The 17,592-nt window shown below is 37.9% G+C and overlaps 2 protein-coding genes and 9 non-coding genes across 12 annotated transcripts in view; all 11 read right to left on the bottom strand.

The window, feature by feature from the left end:
- LOC110384279 (mortality factor 4-like protein 1) overlaps window positions 1–17,592 on the bottom strand; it is a 185,841-nt gene that overhangs the window by 62,555 nt on the left and 105,694 nt on the right. The window lies entirely within an intron of this gene.
- The window catches only part of LOC110384305 (uncharacterized), a 26,640-nt gene extending 9,048 nt beyond the window's left edge, over window positions 1–17,592 (bottom strand). Inside the window, exons 1-9 of one of the 2 annotated variants that reach the window (XM_049846691.2) lie at window positions 17,319–17,592; window positions 10,850–11,648; window positions 10,416–10,597; window positions 10,134–10,251; window positions 9,437–9,680; window positions 6,783–7,013; window positions 6,371–6,564; window positions 1,310–2,102; window positions 269–467 (exon numbers count right to left, since the gene is read on the bottom strand). In XM_049846691.2, the coding sequence (XP_049702648.2) occupies window positions 269–467; window positions 1,310–2,102; window positions 6,371–6,564; window positions 6,783–7,013; window positions 9,437–9,680; window positions 10,134–10,251; window positions 10,416–10,597; window positions 10,850–11,648; window positions 17,319–17,395 (2,837 nt within the window). In that variant the 5' untranslated portion in view covers window positions 17,396–17,592. Of the gene's footprint in view, window positions 1–268; window positions 468–1,309; window positions 2,103–6,370; window positions 6,565–6,782; window positions 7,014–9,436; window positions 9,681–10,133; window positions 10,252–10,415; window positions 10,598–10,849; window positions 11,649–16,799; window positions 17,265–17,318 lie in introns of those variants that run through there. The other variant, XM_049846692.2, reaches the window with a different exon arrangement.
- LOC126055885 (5S ribosomal RNA) lies at window positions 566–684 on the bottom strand. Its single transcript, XR_007511695.1, has one exon. It is a non-coding gene; the product is annotated as a 5S ribosomal RNA (ribosomal RNA).
- Window positions 1,025–1,143, bottom strand: LOC126055884 (5S ribosomal RNA). The gene has a single exon (XR_007511694.1). It is a non-coding gene; the product is annotated as a 5S ribosomal RNA (ribosomal RNA).
- LOC126055883 (5S ribosomal RNA) lies at window positions 2,546–2,664 on the bottom strand. Its single transcript, XR_007511693.1, has one exon. It is a non-coding gene; the product is annotated as a 5S ribosomal RNA (ribosomal RNA).
- LOC135118063 (5S ribosomal RNA) lies at window positions 3,540–3,658 on the bottom strand. Its single transcript, XR_010277337.1, has one exon. It is a non-coding gene; the product is annotated as a 5S ribosomal RNA (ribosomal RNA).
- LOC135118065 (5S ribosomal RNA) lies at window positions 4,735–4,853 on the bottom strand. Its single transcript, XR_010277339.1, has one exon. It is a non-coding gene; the product is annotated as a 5S ribosomal RNA (ribosomal RNA).
- Window positions 6,165–6,283, bottom strand: LOC126055901 (5S ribosomal RNA). Its single transcript, XR_007511711.1, has one exon. It is a non-coding gene; the product is annotated as a 5S ribosomal RNA (ribosomal RNA).
- LOC126055900 (5S ribosomal RNA) lies at window positions 7,163–7,281 on the bottom strand. Its single transcript, XR_007511710.1, has one exon. It is a non-coding gene; the product is annotated as a 5S ribosomal RNA (ribosomal RNA).
- Window positions 7,659–7,777, bottom strand: LOC126055892 (5S ribosomal RNA). The gene has a single exon (XR_007511702.1). It is a non-coding gene; the product is annotated as a 5S ribosomal RNA (ribosomal RNA).
- On the bottom strand, window positions 8,091–8,209 carry LOC126055881 (5S ribosomal RNA). Its single transcript, XR_007511691.1, has one exon. It is a non-coding gene; the product is annotated as a 5S ribosomal RNA (ribosomal RNA).

Genomic DNA, 17,592 nt, shown 5'->3' with positions numbered 1-17,592 from the left:
AGCAACGTGACAGGCATATTTTATAATTTTCTCCATCAATCTAATCAACAACGAAGAAGCACAAAATTGTTTAAAGCCACATTTAGATACTTCTTAAACCGAATTGTGTGGTCACAAATCGTTACTCCTGATGATTTAAGCGTTATATCTCAGTCAATAATTTGTACTGTATTGTTGCAACAAAAAAATCGTTCCCAACATGGTTTGCTTACCTAAAAGACCAATTAGAATCAGTATTTTTTAACCCAGTTATTCGACAATATCTTACCTACGGAGTCCGGTAAAGCTGTCGCGAGGAACTGCTCTATTCTCCGGGGAATTCTCCGGAGAACCGTTATCCGGAGTCGTTGGATGTTGCAGGTTATTGCTGTCCAAGTTACTCGCAGTATTCATGTTCTCGTTATCACATGACGTATTTATAGGCGTTGTTGGCGTCTCGAGAGATGAGTCCGTCATGGTTTTACGATCTGAAGAAAATAAAATGTTCAATAGTAAATTAAATAAAAGACAAAGTAACTCTCACTTTCATTAAAGAATATTGTTAAATTACATAATGAAGCAAAAAAGCCAACGTCACGCGGTGTTCCCAGGCGGTCACCCATCCAAGTACTGACCGCGCCCGATGTTGCTTAACTTCGGTGATCGGACGAGAACCGGTGTATTCAACGTGGTATGGACGTTGGCATACGCTGAACCGTAATTTTAGTTCCCGTACACTTTTATGACGTCATTTCAACAGGACCCCTACTTTGTGACGGGAAGGGTTGCTGAGAGGCACTTGTAGCTTAGAGCAAGCTAATTCATAATGTACTACTAAGTAATAAGGTTCCATTTTTTGTACCATAATCAAGATGCTGTTTTTTTTCTATCAGTAGGTGCCATCATGAAATCGGCGAAAAGTAAATTTACACAATGGGGTCAAGTTCAAAATGCGTAATTCTAAGCAACATATGAATACAATAAAAAAACAAAACGCTTTGAATATATGATGAAAAAACTGCGTAACGGAATAGCAAAAGCAAAAAGCCAACGTCACGCGGTGTTCCCAGGCGGTCACCCATCCAAGTACTGACCGCGCCCGATGTTGCTTAACTTCGGTGATCGGACGAGAACCGGTGTATTCAACGTGGTATGGACGTTGGCGATTGCAGGGACTAATTTTGCGAAATCTACAAGACTCCGTTATTTTCTAAATCGTCAATGTGTGTAATTTCAGGTTTATATTTACTCATATCTTACCACAAATAACTTTTATTTTAGCACAGAAATAATTAATGACACAAAAAATACAACAAGCAATAAATCTCACCTTGTTTTTCTGGCGTTATAGTAACATCTTTAGTCTCGGGACTACGTTCTTTAGAACTCAAATCTCCAGACAGCCAAGCATTCTTCCTCAATTTATTACTGCGAGCAATCGGAGTGTTTGGCAAACTATAGTTCTTTATATCAAAATTATACGAAGACCGTTCATCACTATTGCGATCTTTCAACAAAGGTTTGATCGAATCAAAATTGTACTCAGGAACTTTGATATGAAGGGGCTTATAAGATTTAGGAGTGAAACTTCTACTGAGTTTTGTATGGGGGCGCTCAACGCTACTATTCTTCATACTTTCATCATTTACAAAGTTAACAGTACGATTCGGACTGAAAATGCTACAGTACTCAGTAGAATCACTTCTGTGCAACGTTCCTGGGGATTCCATATCTTTGATTCTTGCTTTTATTTTCGCAATTGGCGTAGAACATGCGCTGGAGAAATCTTTGTCGGGTAAATGTTCGTATCTGACGATCGGAGCTAGATCGTTCGTTTCATCATCTGATGTTATGAAGCATTTTTCGGCCACAGACATGGAATTTACATGGGATTGTCTTATGGTTTCGTATAAGGGGCTCCCGTCGCTTTTGCTGCATTCTTTCTCGCTTTCCGTGGAACTTTCTGGCATGTTGTGAACTACAGCTTTGTGCTCTACGTTTTGTGGGCTCAGGCAGTCGGAGTCAGTTGGTGAGGTAGTGTCCCAGGCTGTTGAACTGAAGTTGGACCTCTTGTTCGGCAGGCGAGCTGGGATTATGATGTATCCAAGATCGTCGAGATTACGCTGGAAAATAAAAGGATACATACAATTGATACAATATACATTAAGGGCCGATTTTTCAATCATCATCAGTTAATTTCTATATGGGGAATAAATATGTCGGATTGACATATCTATTGTATACTGTATAAATTAATGACACTTTTTGTTATAAATTTATAACTCAATAACGGTCTCGCCTATGCAGACAAAATGTTCGGACTGTTGAGTAACTAGATTGTTTATGTGAAGCTTGCACAAAATCGGTCGAGCGGTTCGTCATTTATCAATTTTTTGTTACAAAATAGTGGAATTTATAGGATGCGGAGCACGAACCGCGGGCCACTTGTTTTCTATACAAAAGCTGTCAAAACGTCATAGCACACTCTTCACATAAAAGTTTTGAGGCGATTACAAACCCTAAATTAAATAAAAATGCATAAGAATCAGGTTAAAAAAAAGCAAAAAGCCAACGTCACGCGGTGTTCCCAGGCGGTCACCCATCCAAGTACTGACCGCGCCCGATGTTGCTTAACTTCGGTGATCGGACGAGAACCGGTGTATTCAACGTGGTATGGACGTTGGCATACGCTGGACCGTAATTTTTGTTCCCGTACATTTTCATGACATCATTTGAAATGGTTTCTATTTCGGTATAGCGATAAAAAATCCGGATGGAGACAGTGCGGTTACTTACCATGTTTGTGAAGAAATAAAAAACCGTGTACCATAAGCCTACGCTTATCAAGGTTTGTCAAGCGACATCCATCTTTATTACGTTACATTAACGGTTTACATACACATACTTAATGAGCTTTATACTCTAAGGAGTATCTTATTATTTATCCCACTGAATATTCTCTGTAACTATTTATTAGTATCGTCATCACTTTAGGATATTTATTTAGCGTATGCAGGCATCGAAATAATTAGTGGTGAAGGAAGTTAGCCTAATCAAAATGAAATTTAAATTGTCACATTGTTGGCATACGCTGAACCGAATTTAGTGTTTGCTATCGATTTCATGACGTCAATTCGAAGGGCTTCGGTCACCTCACGAAGGATCCATTTTTTACAAGATCGACATGTTGCGATTTAATGATTGCGAAGATGAACGTACAAAAAGCCCGTGGTTTTCGGAGGTTCGTCTGCCGATTTTGAGAGGGAGAAAATATGGAATATTAGAATCTTAGTTTATAGAATAACATACTCAGTATTTAGGGGAAATAAAACTATATGGTGAACGTAAGTGTCCATTTTAGGATTTAGTTAAATAATATTTGAAATACGTGTCAGCAGACAACACTGGAACACAATAAAAGTCGAAACTTTCGAGTGCATGATGGAAATTTTACTATAGTAAAATAGCAAATATTTATTTAGCGTATGCAGGCATCGAAATAATTAGTGGTGAAGGAAGTTGGCCTAATCAAAATGAAATTTAAATTGTCACATGCAAAAAGCCAACGTCACGCGGTGTTCCCAGGCGGTCACCCATCCAAGTACTGACCGCGCCCGATGTTGCTTAACTTCGGTGATCGGACGAGAACCGGTGTATTCAACGTGGTATGGACGTTGGCATACGCAAATCCGAATTTTGTGTTCTGCATCGTTTCGATGACGTCATTTTAAACGGTTCTTATTTCGGCATGGTGATAAAAACTCCGAACAGAAACAGTGCGATTAAGAGGACGAATTGGAATTTTTGGCGCCAAGGATGTCAATTTTTCTCAGTAAATACAAAACGGATCAAAATACAACTTGGTTACCTGAAAGTTCATGATATAAGCCTTATTTTGTTAGTTGTAGAAACATGATTAGGTAACTTTTATAACAGAGAAAAATATATCAAACATACCTCTTTTTAAAAAGAGATTCACATATTATGGGCAAACGGGACCGATTTAAGCCTTTTAACTTTTTTAGTAGTTGAGTATATACATACTCATTAAAATTGTAGGAGGAATTTTTATTAAATTATCATTTCTAAATATTAAAATTACAAAACCATTTTGTCGCTTACGACTTTTAGTTATAAGCTAGCGCGCGTATTGTTATCCTCGCCCCGCTCAGACGCTCCGACCCCTTTTGGCGCCTTAGATGCGCGTGCCGGTTATGGAATTATTGTTGACCAATTCCTCGCCTTAAGCGATTTTACACCATATTTCTAAGGAAATAAAGAATGAATTGCACGATAAGCATACGCTTTGCGTGCTTTGCTTAGGTTCGTCAGACGAATTCCATCTTTAAAATGTAACTCATTAGGTACAAATATGCACAATGAGTTGTATTGTATACTTTACGGCATATCCTATTGTGTATTCAGTAAAACACCCAATAATAATTATCTGGAATACATAAATTAGAATCGTCTCTGTAATAGGATATTTGCTAAGCGTATGCATATTTTTTGACATAAAAATTGAGAGTGGTGAAAGAAGTTGACTAATCAAAATGAAATTTGAATTGTGACATGCATTTAATTAATTGTGACATGCAAAAAGCCAACGTCACGCGGTGTTCAAAAAATATGGGTTATGAGAATTTTCCTTTGTAAAATAAAAAGCTGCCAATTTAAGAGAAATTAAATAAACGGTGAACGTAAGGGTCCATTTGAGGACTTCGAAAACGAATATTTAAATCTGCAAATGCAAAAAGCCAACGTCACGCGGTGTTCCCAGGCGGTCACCCATCCAAGTACTGACCGCGCCCGATGTTGCTTAACTTCGGTGATCGGACGAGAACCGGTGTATTCAACGTGGTATGGACGTTGGCATACGCTGGACCGTAATTTTTGTTCCCGTACATTTTTATGACGTCATTTCAATAGAACCCCTACTTTGTGACGGGAAGGGTTGCTAAGAGGCACTTGTAGCTTAGAGCAAGCTAATTCACAATGTACTACTAAGTAATAAGGTTCAATTTTTAGTACCATAATCAAGATGCTGTTTGAGGCCGTGGTGGCCTAGTTAATTAAGTCTTCCAAAAATAAGAACTGAGCTATATAAACGAAGTTGTTTTCCCATGTGTATTCAAATATATAATAAACTAGCTGGTGCCCGCGACTTCGTCTGCGCAGGTTTAGTATTTCGAACAATATGTTTACAAATTGTAGCCTATGTGTTATTCTGATGTATAAGCTATATTATTGTAAAGTTTCATTAAAATCCATTCAGTAGTTTTTGCGTGAAAGAGTAACAAACATCCATACATCCATACATACAAACTTTCGCGTTTATAATATTAGTATATATTAGTATATAGTATATATAATAAACTTCCTGTCCAAATTCGTGAGCTACCAACTACCCGCTTCAAAAGGGCACTACGTAGATGGCTAATTGATAATCCTTTTTTACTCTATAAAATAATTTTTACAATATAAATTTCCAAAATATAAATAGGTACCTATCCTTTATCACTTGCATGTTTATGTGTGTGTATAAACTAATTTGCATGTCATTATATTATGACTGAATACTGAACACACTGAAATTTTGTAACACCTTATGAACCTACTGTATTCATGTGCAAATAAATATTTTGACTTTGACTAGTGGGTAAAGGACCAACCTCTCAAGTATGAGGGCGCGGGTTCGATCCCTGGTCAGGCAAGTACCAATGCAACTTTTCTAAGTATATCTTAGACACCATTGGCTGTTTTTCGGATGGCACGTTAAACTGTAGGTCCCGGCTGTCATTGAACATCCTTGGCAGTCGTTACGGGTAGTCAGAAGCCAGTTAGTCTGACACCAGTCTAAGCAAGGGGTATCGGGTTGCCCGGGTAACTGGGTTGAGGAGGTCAGATAGGCAGTCGCTTCTTGTAAAGCACTGGTACTCAGCTGAATCCGGTTAGACTGGAAGCCGACTCCAACATGATTGGGAAAAGGCTCGGAGGATGATGAATCAAGATGCTGTTTTTTTTCTACCAGTAGATGCCATCATGAAATCGGCGAAAAGTAAATTTACACAATGGGGTCAAGTTCAAAATGCGTAATTCTAAGCAACATATGAATACAATAAAAAAAAACAAAACGCTTTGAATATATGATGAAAAAGCTGCATAATGGAATAGCAGAAGCAAAAAGCCAACGTCACGCGGTGTTCCCAGGCGGTCACCCATCCAAGTACTGACCGCGCCCGATGTTGCTTAACTTCGGTGATCGGACGAGAACCGGTGTATTCAACGTGGTATGGACGTTGGCATTCACTGGACCGGATTTCAAATACACTATACTGATAGTGATAGTCCAGTGTAGTATTTTTAGATGAATAATTTGAGATTATGTTACCTTAGCATTTTGTAGAGTATTCCGCAAAGATTCCAGATCTATTCGTTCGTGACGCTGAAGCGTTAATCCAGATTCGAGCAAGGATAGAAGACTTCCTGGATATGTGCCGTCTTTTGGTAGAATTATACCTGTTTTCCATAGTGTATACTGTTCTTTCAGTTTTTCGTAAGATAAATTCTTCCATGGCATGGAGGCTAGAACAACAAAATATTATTTGTCATAACACTGTAACAAATATTTTACCAGATTTCTGGTCTTATTGTAAATGCGCATACAAAGGAAATAGCTATGACCCAAACCGCAACATGATTTGTATAAAAAAACTACAATGTGCTACTAGATAACTAGACAAAGTATAGCATTTTTTTTATACTTATGTTAAACAAACATGATTATTACTTTGTAAACTTACCATTACAGCCCTCCCACAGAACCAGGCATAGAGAATAAACATCACTTTTAGAACACGGATACACCATTCCCTCTTCATCGGGCACAAACAACTCCGGTGCCTGCCATCTAAAGCGGTCAGAGTTCTGGTACAGATTGTAATCTTTGGGAACTGCATTGGAGATCATGTAGGTTTCCGACGGATGGGCCGATATGAGAGGCTCGAATTCCGCTACGTCTTTTGGACTGTTATCTGTAATTAAAAGTATGAAAGTCACTGCTTAGCTCGATGTAGTGTTTTTTTTATGTCTGAATAAAATAAGGAGAACAAAACAATAATACTTAGAAACATCGTCGACTTGTGTCAAAATTTTATCGGTATACATAAAATAAAACGCAAAAAGCCAACGTCACGCGGTGTTCCCAGGCGGTCACCCATCCAAGTACTGACCGCGCCCGATGTTGCTTAACTTCGGTGATCGGACGAGAACCGGTGTATTCAACGTGGTATGGACGTTGGCATACATTAAACCGAATTTTGTGTTTGGTATCGTTCTTATCACGTCATTGTAAAAAGTTCTTATTTTTTCTATGGTGTTAAAAAAATAAAGGGACTTTGGAAACTGATGAGTACAGGTAGTTATGAATGTTATGATAAGGGTTCTGTTTTCAGAGGTTCTACAAGCGATTTCAATCTTTATCACTCATTTGGTGTTTCAATGCGCATGATAATTTCATGGGATATTTTATTATGCTAGTACGGCCTATTTATTACCTCGCCGTTACGTGAAATGAAACTAGCCCAGGCAAAAACTATTTTTATATTTATATGTAGTGATGAGTAGCGTAGTAGTTTCAAAACTAGGTATTCGCTAAAATAAAATTAGCAAATGTAAAAAGCCAACGTCACGCGGTGTTCCCAGGCGGTCACCCATCCAAGTACTGACCGCGCCCGATGTTGCTTAACTTCGGTGATCGGACGAGAACCGGTGTATTCAACGTGGTATGGACGTTGGCATACGCTGGACCGGAACCTCTGTTCCCTTACATTTTTATGACGTCATTTCAATAGATCCCCATATTTGTTCCCCTATTGTGATACTAAGGGTTGGTTACTTCACACTATACTGAAAAGTGTAACAGAGTTCAATTATTTTTATCACTAACCATCATGCTGTTTTTTTATCTCTGTTTACCCTTCGACTTTTTTACGTCACAAAATCGGCGAAAAGCAATGTTTTACAGTGAGTAGTTGTTGTGCACCCAGAATGTAATATTCAAGTTTGGGCAATGGAAAGACAAGTTTAAAATATAATTAGCAAAAGCAAAAAGCCAACGTCACGCGGTGTTCCCAGGCGGTCACCCATCCAAGTACTGACCGCGCCCGATGTTGCTTAACTTCGGTGATCGGACGAGAACCGGTGTATTCAACGTGGTATGGACGTTGGCACACTCTATGCCGAATTTAATATTGAGATGTTTGAATATAAAAATACAATTTTTTATCAAAGGAAAATATTTTATTCTTTTGCTGTTCAATGCTAGTATATTGGATTTTAAGCACGTATAGGCTAATTTATTGTGTAAAATTGTTTTTCAGAGAGAAAGTCTTCAGTCATTTACAACTTGTCTACCGTAAATGCTAAAATGCAGGTATGTACAAAACATATAAAATTGCAACATAAAAATGCGGGCTATTGTTAACAAGTTTAAAAAAATCATTAACATATCTAAACTATTACTACAACAGCTGTTCGTACAAGTAACAAAAAACAAGCTTCATCTTTTATTTTCATAATTAACCGTTTACGTAACGTTTAAGATACGTTTCTTATGCAGTTACCGATTACTACGGACCGTTTCATTGCATTACACGCGTTTAAGATCTACAGTTAAATGAATTAATCAACACCGTATTATGATCTGTTATGGCTATTTATATCAACAACAACGGTCATTTGAATTAATTTGATTGCACGAAACATACTTTTTTTACACTGTCGAGTTCGTAAAATCTCATACGTATTATTATTCTGTCGTTATCATGCATGTTAGGCACATTTTTAACGAATTAAATGCTTTGCCTTGAAGGCAGGTAGAACAATGGAAATGTACTGACAATTATGAATGAATGCTTCCTTACAATTTATGCCTGTAAGCCTTTTTATAACAATACGTAAATGATTTCAGCTGAGTTGGCATGACAACAGCTGTCGGACACTTTAGTTAGACAATGAAAGATGTTTTCGATACAGTTCAAGAGCACAGACCTGCAAGACGCTGCACTTTTTTACCCTTGAATAATCTTTCGTCTTGACCAAAAGTATTAAGACCTTAATATTTCTCGGTATTCTGTATGTACTTGACTTTTACCGGATACCAATTTTGTTACGCTTCACGACCTAAATTGTAACATACTAGAAGAGGTATACATCGTGCACACAAATGTTAAAACTTCAGAATTACAAGGTTACAGAATTACCTTCTTTAAACTTTGATAACTAATATTATAAAGGGGAAATAATTGTATTTTTGCTTGTAATGGATAAACTCAAAAATTATTGCACGGATTTGGAATATTCTTTTACCGTCGGAAAGCTATTCCGGTACGGGCAGTAGTTTCCCAGGGACGCGGGTGAAACTGTGGGAAGATGGCTAGTGAAGACTAAAACTTACCTTCAATATTGACATACTGCGGCTCCGGTGAGTAATTATTATATACTTTAGGCAGCTGCTTCTCAGGTCTATCGAGCTTCATACAGGATCCCACATCAGCTAGTTTCGCGGCATCATGGTTCGTGATCATCACGCTGGCGCTGCATAGCTCCGTGTGAAGAAACCCTTGCATGCGTAGGAAGACCAGTGCGTTGGCGATGTCGAGGGCATATTGTACTGCTGTTTGAGCGCTAAGGATGCGACCCTGAAAATGGAGATTTTGGACAATAGGAAATAATATTTATAAAACATATATAAACCTATTCAACCAGCTGTAGTGTGGTAGGGTAATGATTATTATTAGACTTGCTTCATGAACACCGACTTTCAAAGAAAATTTTTAGTGTAAAGTGTTTATTCAAACCGATTTGTAAAATGAATATCATTTATCATGGAAATTAGGTGTACGATTAACAAGAATGAAGGGTGTATTTCTTCATATACATATACTTTATGGATCTAAGATTTTAATCAAATAAATAACAAACCATGATTCAATAAATCAATCTACTTACCCAGATTCAATCCTATGCAAACTGAATAGAATAGTTGAAAGATTAATGACAAAACCTTTTCGTACATTATTTAAAGTTAATGACCCATACAAGTACATATTAAAAAGCCAACTATTGTTAAGAAACAATATCAATGGGTTTACCTGCACATGTAAAATGCCGTAGAGTGAATCTACGCATCGCTCGCAGATCAAATGCACATTGCCGTGAATGTCTGGATAGAGTCCCATTAGAAGTATTATATTAGGGTGGCGACACTTTCTAAAACAAACGAACATCTAAGTAGACTTCAAGTGAAATCATCTACATTTTTAAAACGGGTGAGACACTTTGCCACACTTCATAAAACGGACAATGACATCCAAAAATAACATTCAAGACACACCTAAAAAAGGTTTTACGATTGAATGACGTCAGATGCTTACCTCAGTATATTTATCTCCATGTTCCTTTTCTTCCTAACATGCTCAATGGTGACACCGTTTAATTTCTTTATCTGCACGGGAACCACGCCCCATTTCCCCAGGTTCCATGTTTTATTTCTATCTACCGTCACGTCGAGATTGCTTGCGCTTGCTATCGGCAAACCATAAGCACTCGTATCGCTCTAAAAGTAAGAAAACAGGAAAAAGCATTTCAGAATCAGACGATGACTCATTTTCAGGGAAAGAATCTCACTGGGGATTTAACGTTAAAGTTTTACAATACCAAATCAATCGTGATCAATCATCTGCAACAATGTCACTATCTAAATTGCGACTAGAAAAATTGATACCGTTTTGTTCGATTTCACGGTCAATCCTGCAGACAATACTTATAAACAAATAGAAGAAGTCGGGCATTGCCCCAACAAACATACTTTACTATCGTCGGACTTGCTCGTATTCGGCGACCGGACCTGCAGTTGCTCGTCGGCCCACTGATCCAAGTTTTTCAGTTCACTCATCACTTCCCACAGCTTCTCGTCCGACCCGTGCTTCTTAGGACTCAACGCAGCACTGTGATTAGAAACTTGAACATCTCCCGCAGCTTTCAACCCGTCGACGTCATCCTCTTCACTCTTCTGACGATCTAAGAAATTCCTCACATCAAAAGGTAAAGAATTATTCTTATAAAATGTAGGCGGTGAATCTGGCTGGTCATCGTCTTTAAATTCTATGTGTTTCTGAACTAAGAAGTCCATGTCTGGAGATCTACTTATTCTGTGCTGTGATATACGCTTGTATTTATGCGGTTCAGAATACGACGACGTCGTCGGGTAAACATTCCCAGGCATAAACACCTGATTTTGGAATAAAAACTGTATGTTCGGAACACCTCCGTAAACTGTTCGTTCAGGGGTCGTACTTCGAGCGCGTTTTTGCGTTTTCTTTTTGTACTTAACGGCTGATTTCTTTTCATAATTGAAAGTGTTGTCATGGTCTGCGGTGCAGTCGGTACAAGAGACGGGTAAGGAATGTCTGCCGCATTTTTTCTTTACTGACGTTTCTTGCGGTTCCTTGCTTCCTATGGATCTCCTTGCTTGGAACTCGGCTAAGTCTCGTTTATATTCCTCTGTGCGAATGGTGCCGATTTGTGTTGTGCTGTGGGCACATTGTGCTTCGGGTGTTGAGGGGTCGGAGCCCACACTGTGATGAGTGGTTACAGTCACGCGCTCCCTGCCAACAAAGCATATAACAAATGAGCCGAATACAAATAATTTACAAACAGAAAACAATTTGACGCTTTTAACCAGAAAACCCACAAGCTGTCATCAAACATAACTACAAATTACTCGACAGTTATCATAGCTTGATCTTTTTTGAATCTTAAAGAGGCTCACAGTCGAAACTTTTTTAAGTAAGGCGTTAAAACCAACAATGGTCTGAGAAAAAACGGCAACAATATAAAAGTACAAATAACAGCAACTAATGGTAGTTCGGACGTCATTCAGCCAGCAAAAGCGTGGGACAGTCGCGGGTCACCGACGCCAACCAACGAGATCTACTCGAAATAACTGGGAATTTTGTATCGAATCTTAATCATTCTAACGCTTTCGGAAATTCTATGACATAATGTTATTAGACCAAGATAAATGCAGAGTACAAAATGAAATAGGTGATTGAGAAGGATTTATTGTGAACAGTAACCGCTGTAAGATATTTACTTGAAACAATCGAAAGTTTCCTCAACAAACTTTTTTTATTATCATGACCATGCCAAATCAGCTATTTCTGGCCAGGCTTAGCAACAAGGTTTCGATTAAATAATAGCTAGTAGCCAAAAAACAACAATGAAGTCAACAGATAAGAGCAAAGTAAGAGGCGATTATAATCACGAGTAACAACGAACGCTGGATTGATACACTTTTACCGATTAGCAATTTGATCAGGCTCGCAAATTTGTTCCCAGGCATTGTAAATCTGACATCAAATTGATCTCTTGTGAAACAGCTCATAGATCCAATAAACTGATAGATCGTGTCTGACAAAGACTAGCTATATTACTGAGGTGTCTAAGCACAAAAATTTTTGAAAGAGAAAATACAGACATTCTAGAATCTAGATATTGTCATTTTGATACTCTCTTTTGGTCACGCTCACAAGTTTTTGTCAACGGAGGCGAGTGGAGAAAGGAATTTCTTTTATATTTTAAAGGTAGTTCGAAAAATAATTCAAAACGTGCTATTAGTGTACCCCGTTCGCTTATTCATGGGTGTTGTGACTTCAACGGCTACTAAAGTTTTCGTGTTTCAATGATTGATTTCCCGGTAGTATCACAGCAACTACGGAATTCAAACAATGTTGGTTCACACACAGATATATTGAGCTATCAAAGTAAAAGTGCTTCAGTAATGACGGCACTTAATCTCATGTGACCTATTGGACACCACTTAACAGAACACTTTCCAGTTCGTGGCCTCCGCCATAAAAACAGTTTCAGCAACATTTGTGCTTTGTTCACCAAGTTCTTTGTTACCCCAGAAAACTTCAAAGTCATTCATTGTAATCTCCGATACACCGGAACTTGTAACAAAGCTATATTTTATAATCTCGATACAAACAATACATTACATAATATTATAATTAAACTAGAAAGCACGTAGCTCCAGCCCATATCTAGTGACACGATAATGCTTACATAAATAAGAAGCTGTCTACCCAACAATTTTAGTTATTTGTAAAGCAATAAGAGAACTTCGGTTGGCTATCACAAATAAGTTTGGTGAAAGTGAAATTTCAATAATACTGTTTTAGAGCCATTGAAAGGCTTCAGATTGAATCGAACCAGTAATTAATGGAGGCATCAATCACGACGGGCGTACTACGAGATATTCCTTTGTAGTTACTTTTTCGAAATTACTCAGTCGTGCGCAATGAATGAAGCAATAGAAAATAACATGGACACTAATTTTTTATCAGTCCCTGTGTGTTTGATTTGAATAAACGAAAGTATTGTGAGCCTTCATGTAACCCGAGAACCTAGTCTACCAAAAGAAAGTAATTTGTCTTTTTCTATTTGTTTGAAAGCTGAGTCAAGAATCTTTCAGTTTCTAGGTACCTACTTTGATTGATTATCTCGTTAAAATGTAGAACAGTCTGTCGCGACACTTTCAATCCTTGTTAAGTTTACTACTTTGGTCCTATTTAGACGTAACAGCAATGAGTCATTGCGATGTGGAGAGTTACTATGAGGACTTTACGAAACCCTCGAAGAATCTAGGCATAAAGAGATTAGAAGATGAAAGACTAAATGAAAATAAGGACTTGGTAAGATGCAGTCAGGGAATGATTAGAGCTGAAGATTAAACACACGCAAGTCACGAAACACGAAACGGGCGTGTCAATCCTGGACACAAGCCTCTTTCCAGACTTCTTTCTTGAATCCTGACAATAAGTTTTACAAGCTCGTGAGCATTTAAGGATTAGCCGGGAAGAGTCTTAACCGCTCAAGGGACGAAGAGAAGGGAACAGAGCTCTTCACACCTCACAGTAAAGGAAGGATCCTCGGAAGTCGGGTGTTGTCTGGTAGGCTATTGCCGACAGTCGCGAAAACTTTAATTGCACGGTGGTGTAGGATACCTATGTACATAAAATATTCTAAAACGAGGATGAATGAGTCCTATTGAAAACAAACAGTGGTGTTATACATGTTGTAGTGCTGGTCGAATTTCGCCTAGCTATCGATCAATTACTTTTTAACCCCCGACGCAAAAACGACGGGGTGTTATAAGTTTGACGTGTCTGTGTGTGTGTGTGTGTGTGTGTGTGTATGTGGCATCGTAGCTCCCAAACGGATGATCCGATTGTAATGCGGTTTTTTTTGTTTAAAAGGTATGTCAGTCGGGAGTGTTCTTAGCTATGTTTGGTGGAAATCGGTTCAGGTCTTCAAGGTCATCAGCTCATTTGCTAGATGTGATAGGAATGTTACACGCTCAGTTTACCTGCAAGTATATGTGGGATCTGAAATTTGAAACACTAATGTCTTTTGGAACAACTGAGCTGGTCTGCTGTTAGGGCACGAAGGTAGGAGACGTAACCCTGAACTGCCTTTTAGTAAACCCATCGAGTTTGGGCTCGTTGAATTTGTCTTGACGAGTTCTCTTCATGTTTCTGATTGACGAGAACCTGATGCTGGAAATGGGATGTGGCGAATGAAACCCTGGAATGCCGGAATGAAACGGATAAACCGATTTATATATTTGCTGAAAATCTAGAATGTCCAAAGGTTAATCTTTATTGTTTCTCAATCTGTGCAATTCTCCCAGAGCCAGTTTGTCATGAGGATTGTTAAACAGCTTCCTTTGGCCGAGATCGCATATTGCGACCCCATCTTAAGATAAAATAAATTAAATGAAAGAAGGAAAAATTAAGGAGCTCCTTTAAAAAGCATGAAATAAAATTAAATTATAAATTAAAAAAAACCCCCGACCCAAAAAAAGTACGCAATAATTATGACAAAAGGTTAAAAACGCTAAACCCTATAAAAAGCAAAAAATAACTTATAACACTACGTAAACTAAATTTTGACGTGTCGGGGGACCGCTTTTTACCTTCATAAATACTTACATAAATCAAATGATAATTACCTAATTACAACATTCGTTTAAAAAAAACACGTATCTAAAGTAATGAATTAGAGCGGTCCCCCGACACGACAAAATTTAGTTTACGTAGTGTTATAAGTTATTTTTTGCTTTTTATAGGGTTTAGCGTTTTTAACCTTTTGTCATAATTATTGCGTACTTTTTTTGGGTCGGGGGTTTTTTTTAATTTATAATTTAATTTTTTAGGAACGGTAAAACAGTACCTAGCTGTGTTTAACGAAACATAAACGTTACGTTCACATAAGGAAGTAAGTAGTAACGTAAGTGAATTATGAATTAGAAAAACAACAAGCCTATTATGTTAGTTCAGTTTTATGCAACTTACCTATGTGGTTACATTATAAGAAATTATTTCTAATTCGCGCCTTATTCTTACATGAGCTAAGTAGCGTCAGATTCTAGACAGAATTTTCAAGTGCTTAGGAAAGGGTTTGACTAAATGTGCTGATTTCATTACAAAATAGGAGTAAGTAATGGTAAAAAATACTTACTGATCTAGGAAAATCGAACTGACGAAATGGGTAGAATAGTACACCATCGGACCGTATTTTTATTGATTCGAATTGGTCTCAAAATCTACCAATTGGGAAGAAAAAACACGTCGTCGGGTAGCACGGTTGGAAAAATCAAGGGAAGTAGGTACCTATGTTATATAGTTCGATCGGGACGCGGGTGAAACAGCGGACTAAAGCTAATACCTACTATACCTACTTAAGCGCGTGTGGCTGTCTTTTATGCCAAAACTACTGAACCAATTCAAATGAAATTTGGTACCTACACACAATCCAACTAGAACCTAAGAGAACTAGAGCCTAATTGTTATCAATGTCATGGCGCGGGCAATAGTTCCTTCGGGAACCACGGGGAACAGCTAATAAGACGCTAAGGTGCCTAGGGGGGTCTGATCAGAATCTTAGTAGAATAAGTAACTTTTTCACAATTCCATTATGATTTTTACGCGCCTAGTTTTTGTGACTGACAATATTTTAGCCGTAAAAAAGTAGGCTAGAAATGAAACAGGTGAGCAATGGTTAACGAACCTAAGCCTAAAAGTCAACGAACTCTCAACTTTCGACCTAATTCAAGAAATATTGTTTTTTTAATCCTTTAAACACAGTCAGTATTATGCTATGCAGGTTTTTTTTATCAATAAAATAAAATCAAGGAATAGTCACCAGTAGCCAGAAACTCCAAGATACCCTTACGATAAAATTCAAAAACGGACTAAACTAGACCTGTGGTTTGATCTAGATTCCGCAGCAATAATTAAGTTAAATTAACTGCATTCACCTGTGATTCGTATTGGCAATAGGACACAAAGCTTTGGCCTCTATTGGAATGAAATCAAATCTATTGTGGGTACAGTTCCGATGATTCAACGATAGGTAGTCTACTTACATCATCCTGGGCGCATTGTGCATACCAGTTCCATTGTAATCGACATTTTTGTTCACTTTATGGCCCAAAAGTAACTGTTCGAGCAATCATCTGGTACAAAAACCGCATGACCAATTCCATTTTTACGTACGACATAATTTTGTTTGGTGATTCGATCTATTTTACGCTACGTAGCGCCATCTCAAGTCTGTTGTGTGCAATTTATTGGGATGGAAAAATAATTACCTACTTTTAATAAAATATTAATATCACTGATAGAAACCGTGGCTTTTAATGACAAAAATTAATCTAATGAATAAAAATATAACAAAATGCAAGTACTTACCGGCGCAACCACTTAAAAACTCCCATTTCCTGCAAAGAATCCACTTTTTGTTCGAAAATGTTCGCACAGTCAACAAGCCGTCTGCAATTAGCAACTAAATAACATTTATCGAATATAAATATAAGTTTTTATAAACTAAAACGGAAGGTCCGACGGTGCTAGGAACACGCGGAACATTACCGGCGCATTACAAGTCCGATCGTTATAAAAAACGACTAGCAGCAATGACCGCCGATATATTGTGCGGTCAGACAAAACATCACGAACAACGCGCCATTCGCAAAAGGTTGAATTTGGTTTTTTGTACAAATTACTTTTCGTTGCGCTCCGGTGATCCACTTCATGCGCGCCGGTTGTCGAGCGTCGGCCCTCCTCAGCTCTAGTCTGCTGCGGTCACAGGCGGCTCGTCAACCGTACAATGTGCATTTACTACCTTACAATACTTGATTCTAATTTACGACATACTTCTCGGGTAGTTTATAATCATTTGAGCTAAATAGTCAGAAAACGATTGTTTACCTTATTGCAGTGCTCGTTTCTGATTGACAACGACCCCTTGTAGTTTTAGATTTGTATTCAAACAAAAACTTCTTCATTGCAGTTTATTTAAGTTTGAAAGGTTTTTAACACGTATAAAATCTATGAAAAATTATTGACACATATTTTGTAGGCTTAAATTATTTATAAGATATCGTATTCAAAGAAATTCATCCATCCAAAACACAAAGTCGAAAGTGCTAATGAAAATACTGTCATTTTCACGGAAACAAAATAATCAAATAAATATAATCAA

This window comes from Helicoverpa armigera, chromosome 17 (assembly GCF_030705265.1).
Source record: "Helicoverpa armigera isolate CAAS_96S chromosome 17, ASM3070526v1, whole genome shotgun sequence".
NCBI classification, from domain to species: Eukaryota; Metazoa; Arthropoda; class Insecta; order Lepidoptera; family Noctuidae; genus Helicoverpa; species Helicoverpa armigera.
This window is presented reverse-complemented; position numbering and strand designations above follow the sequence as displayed.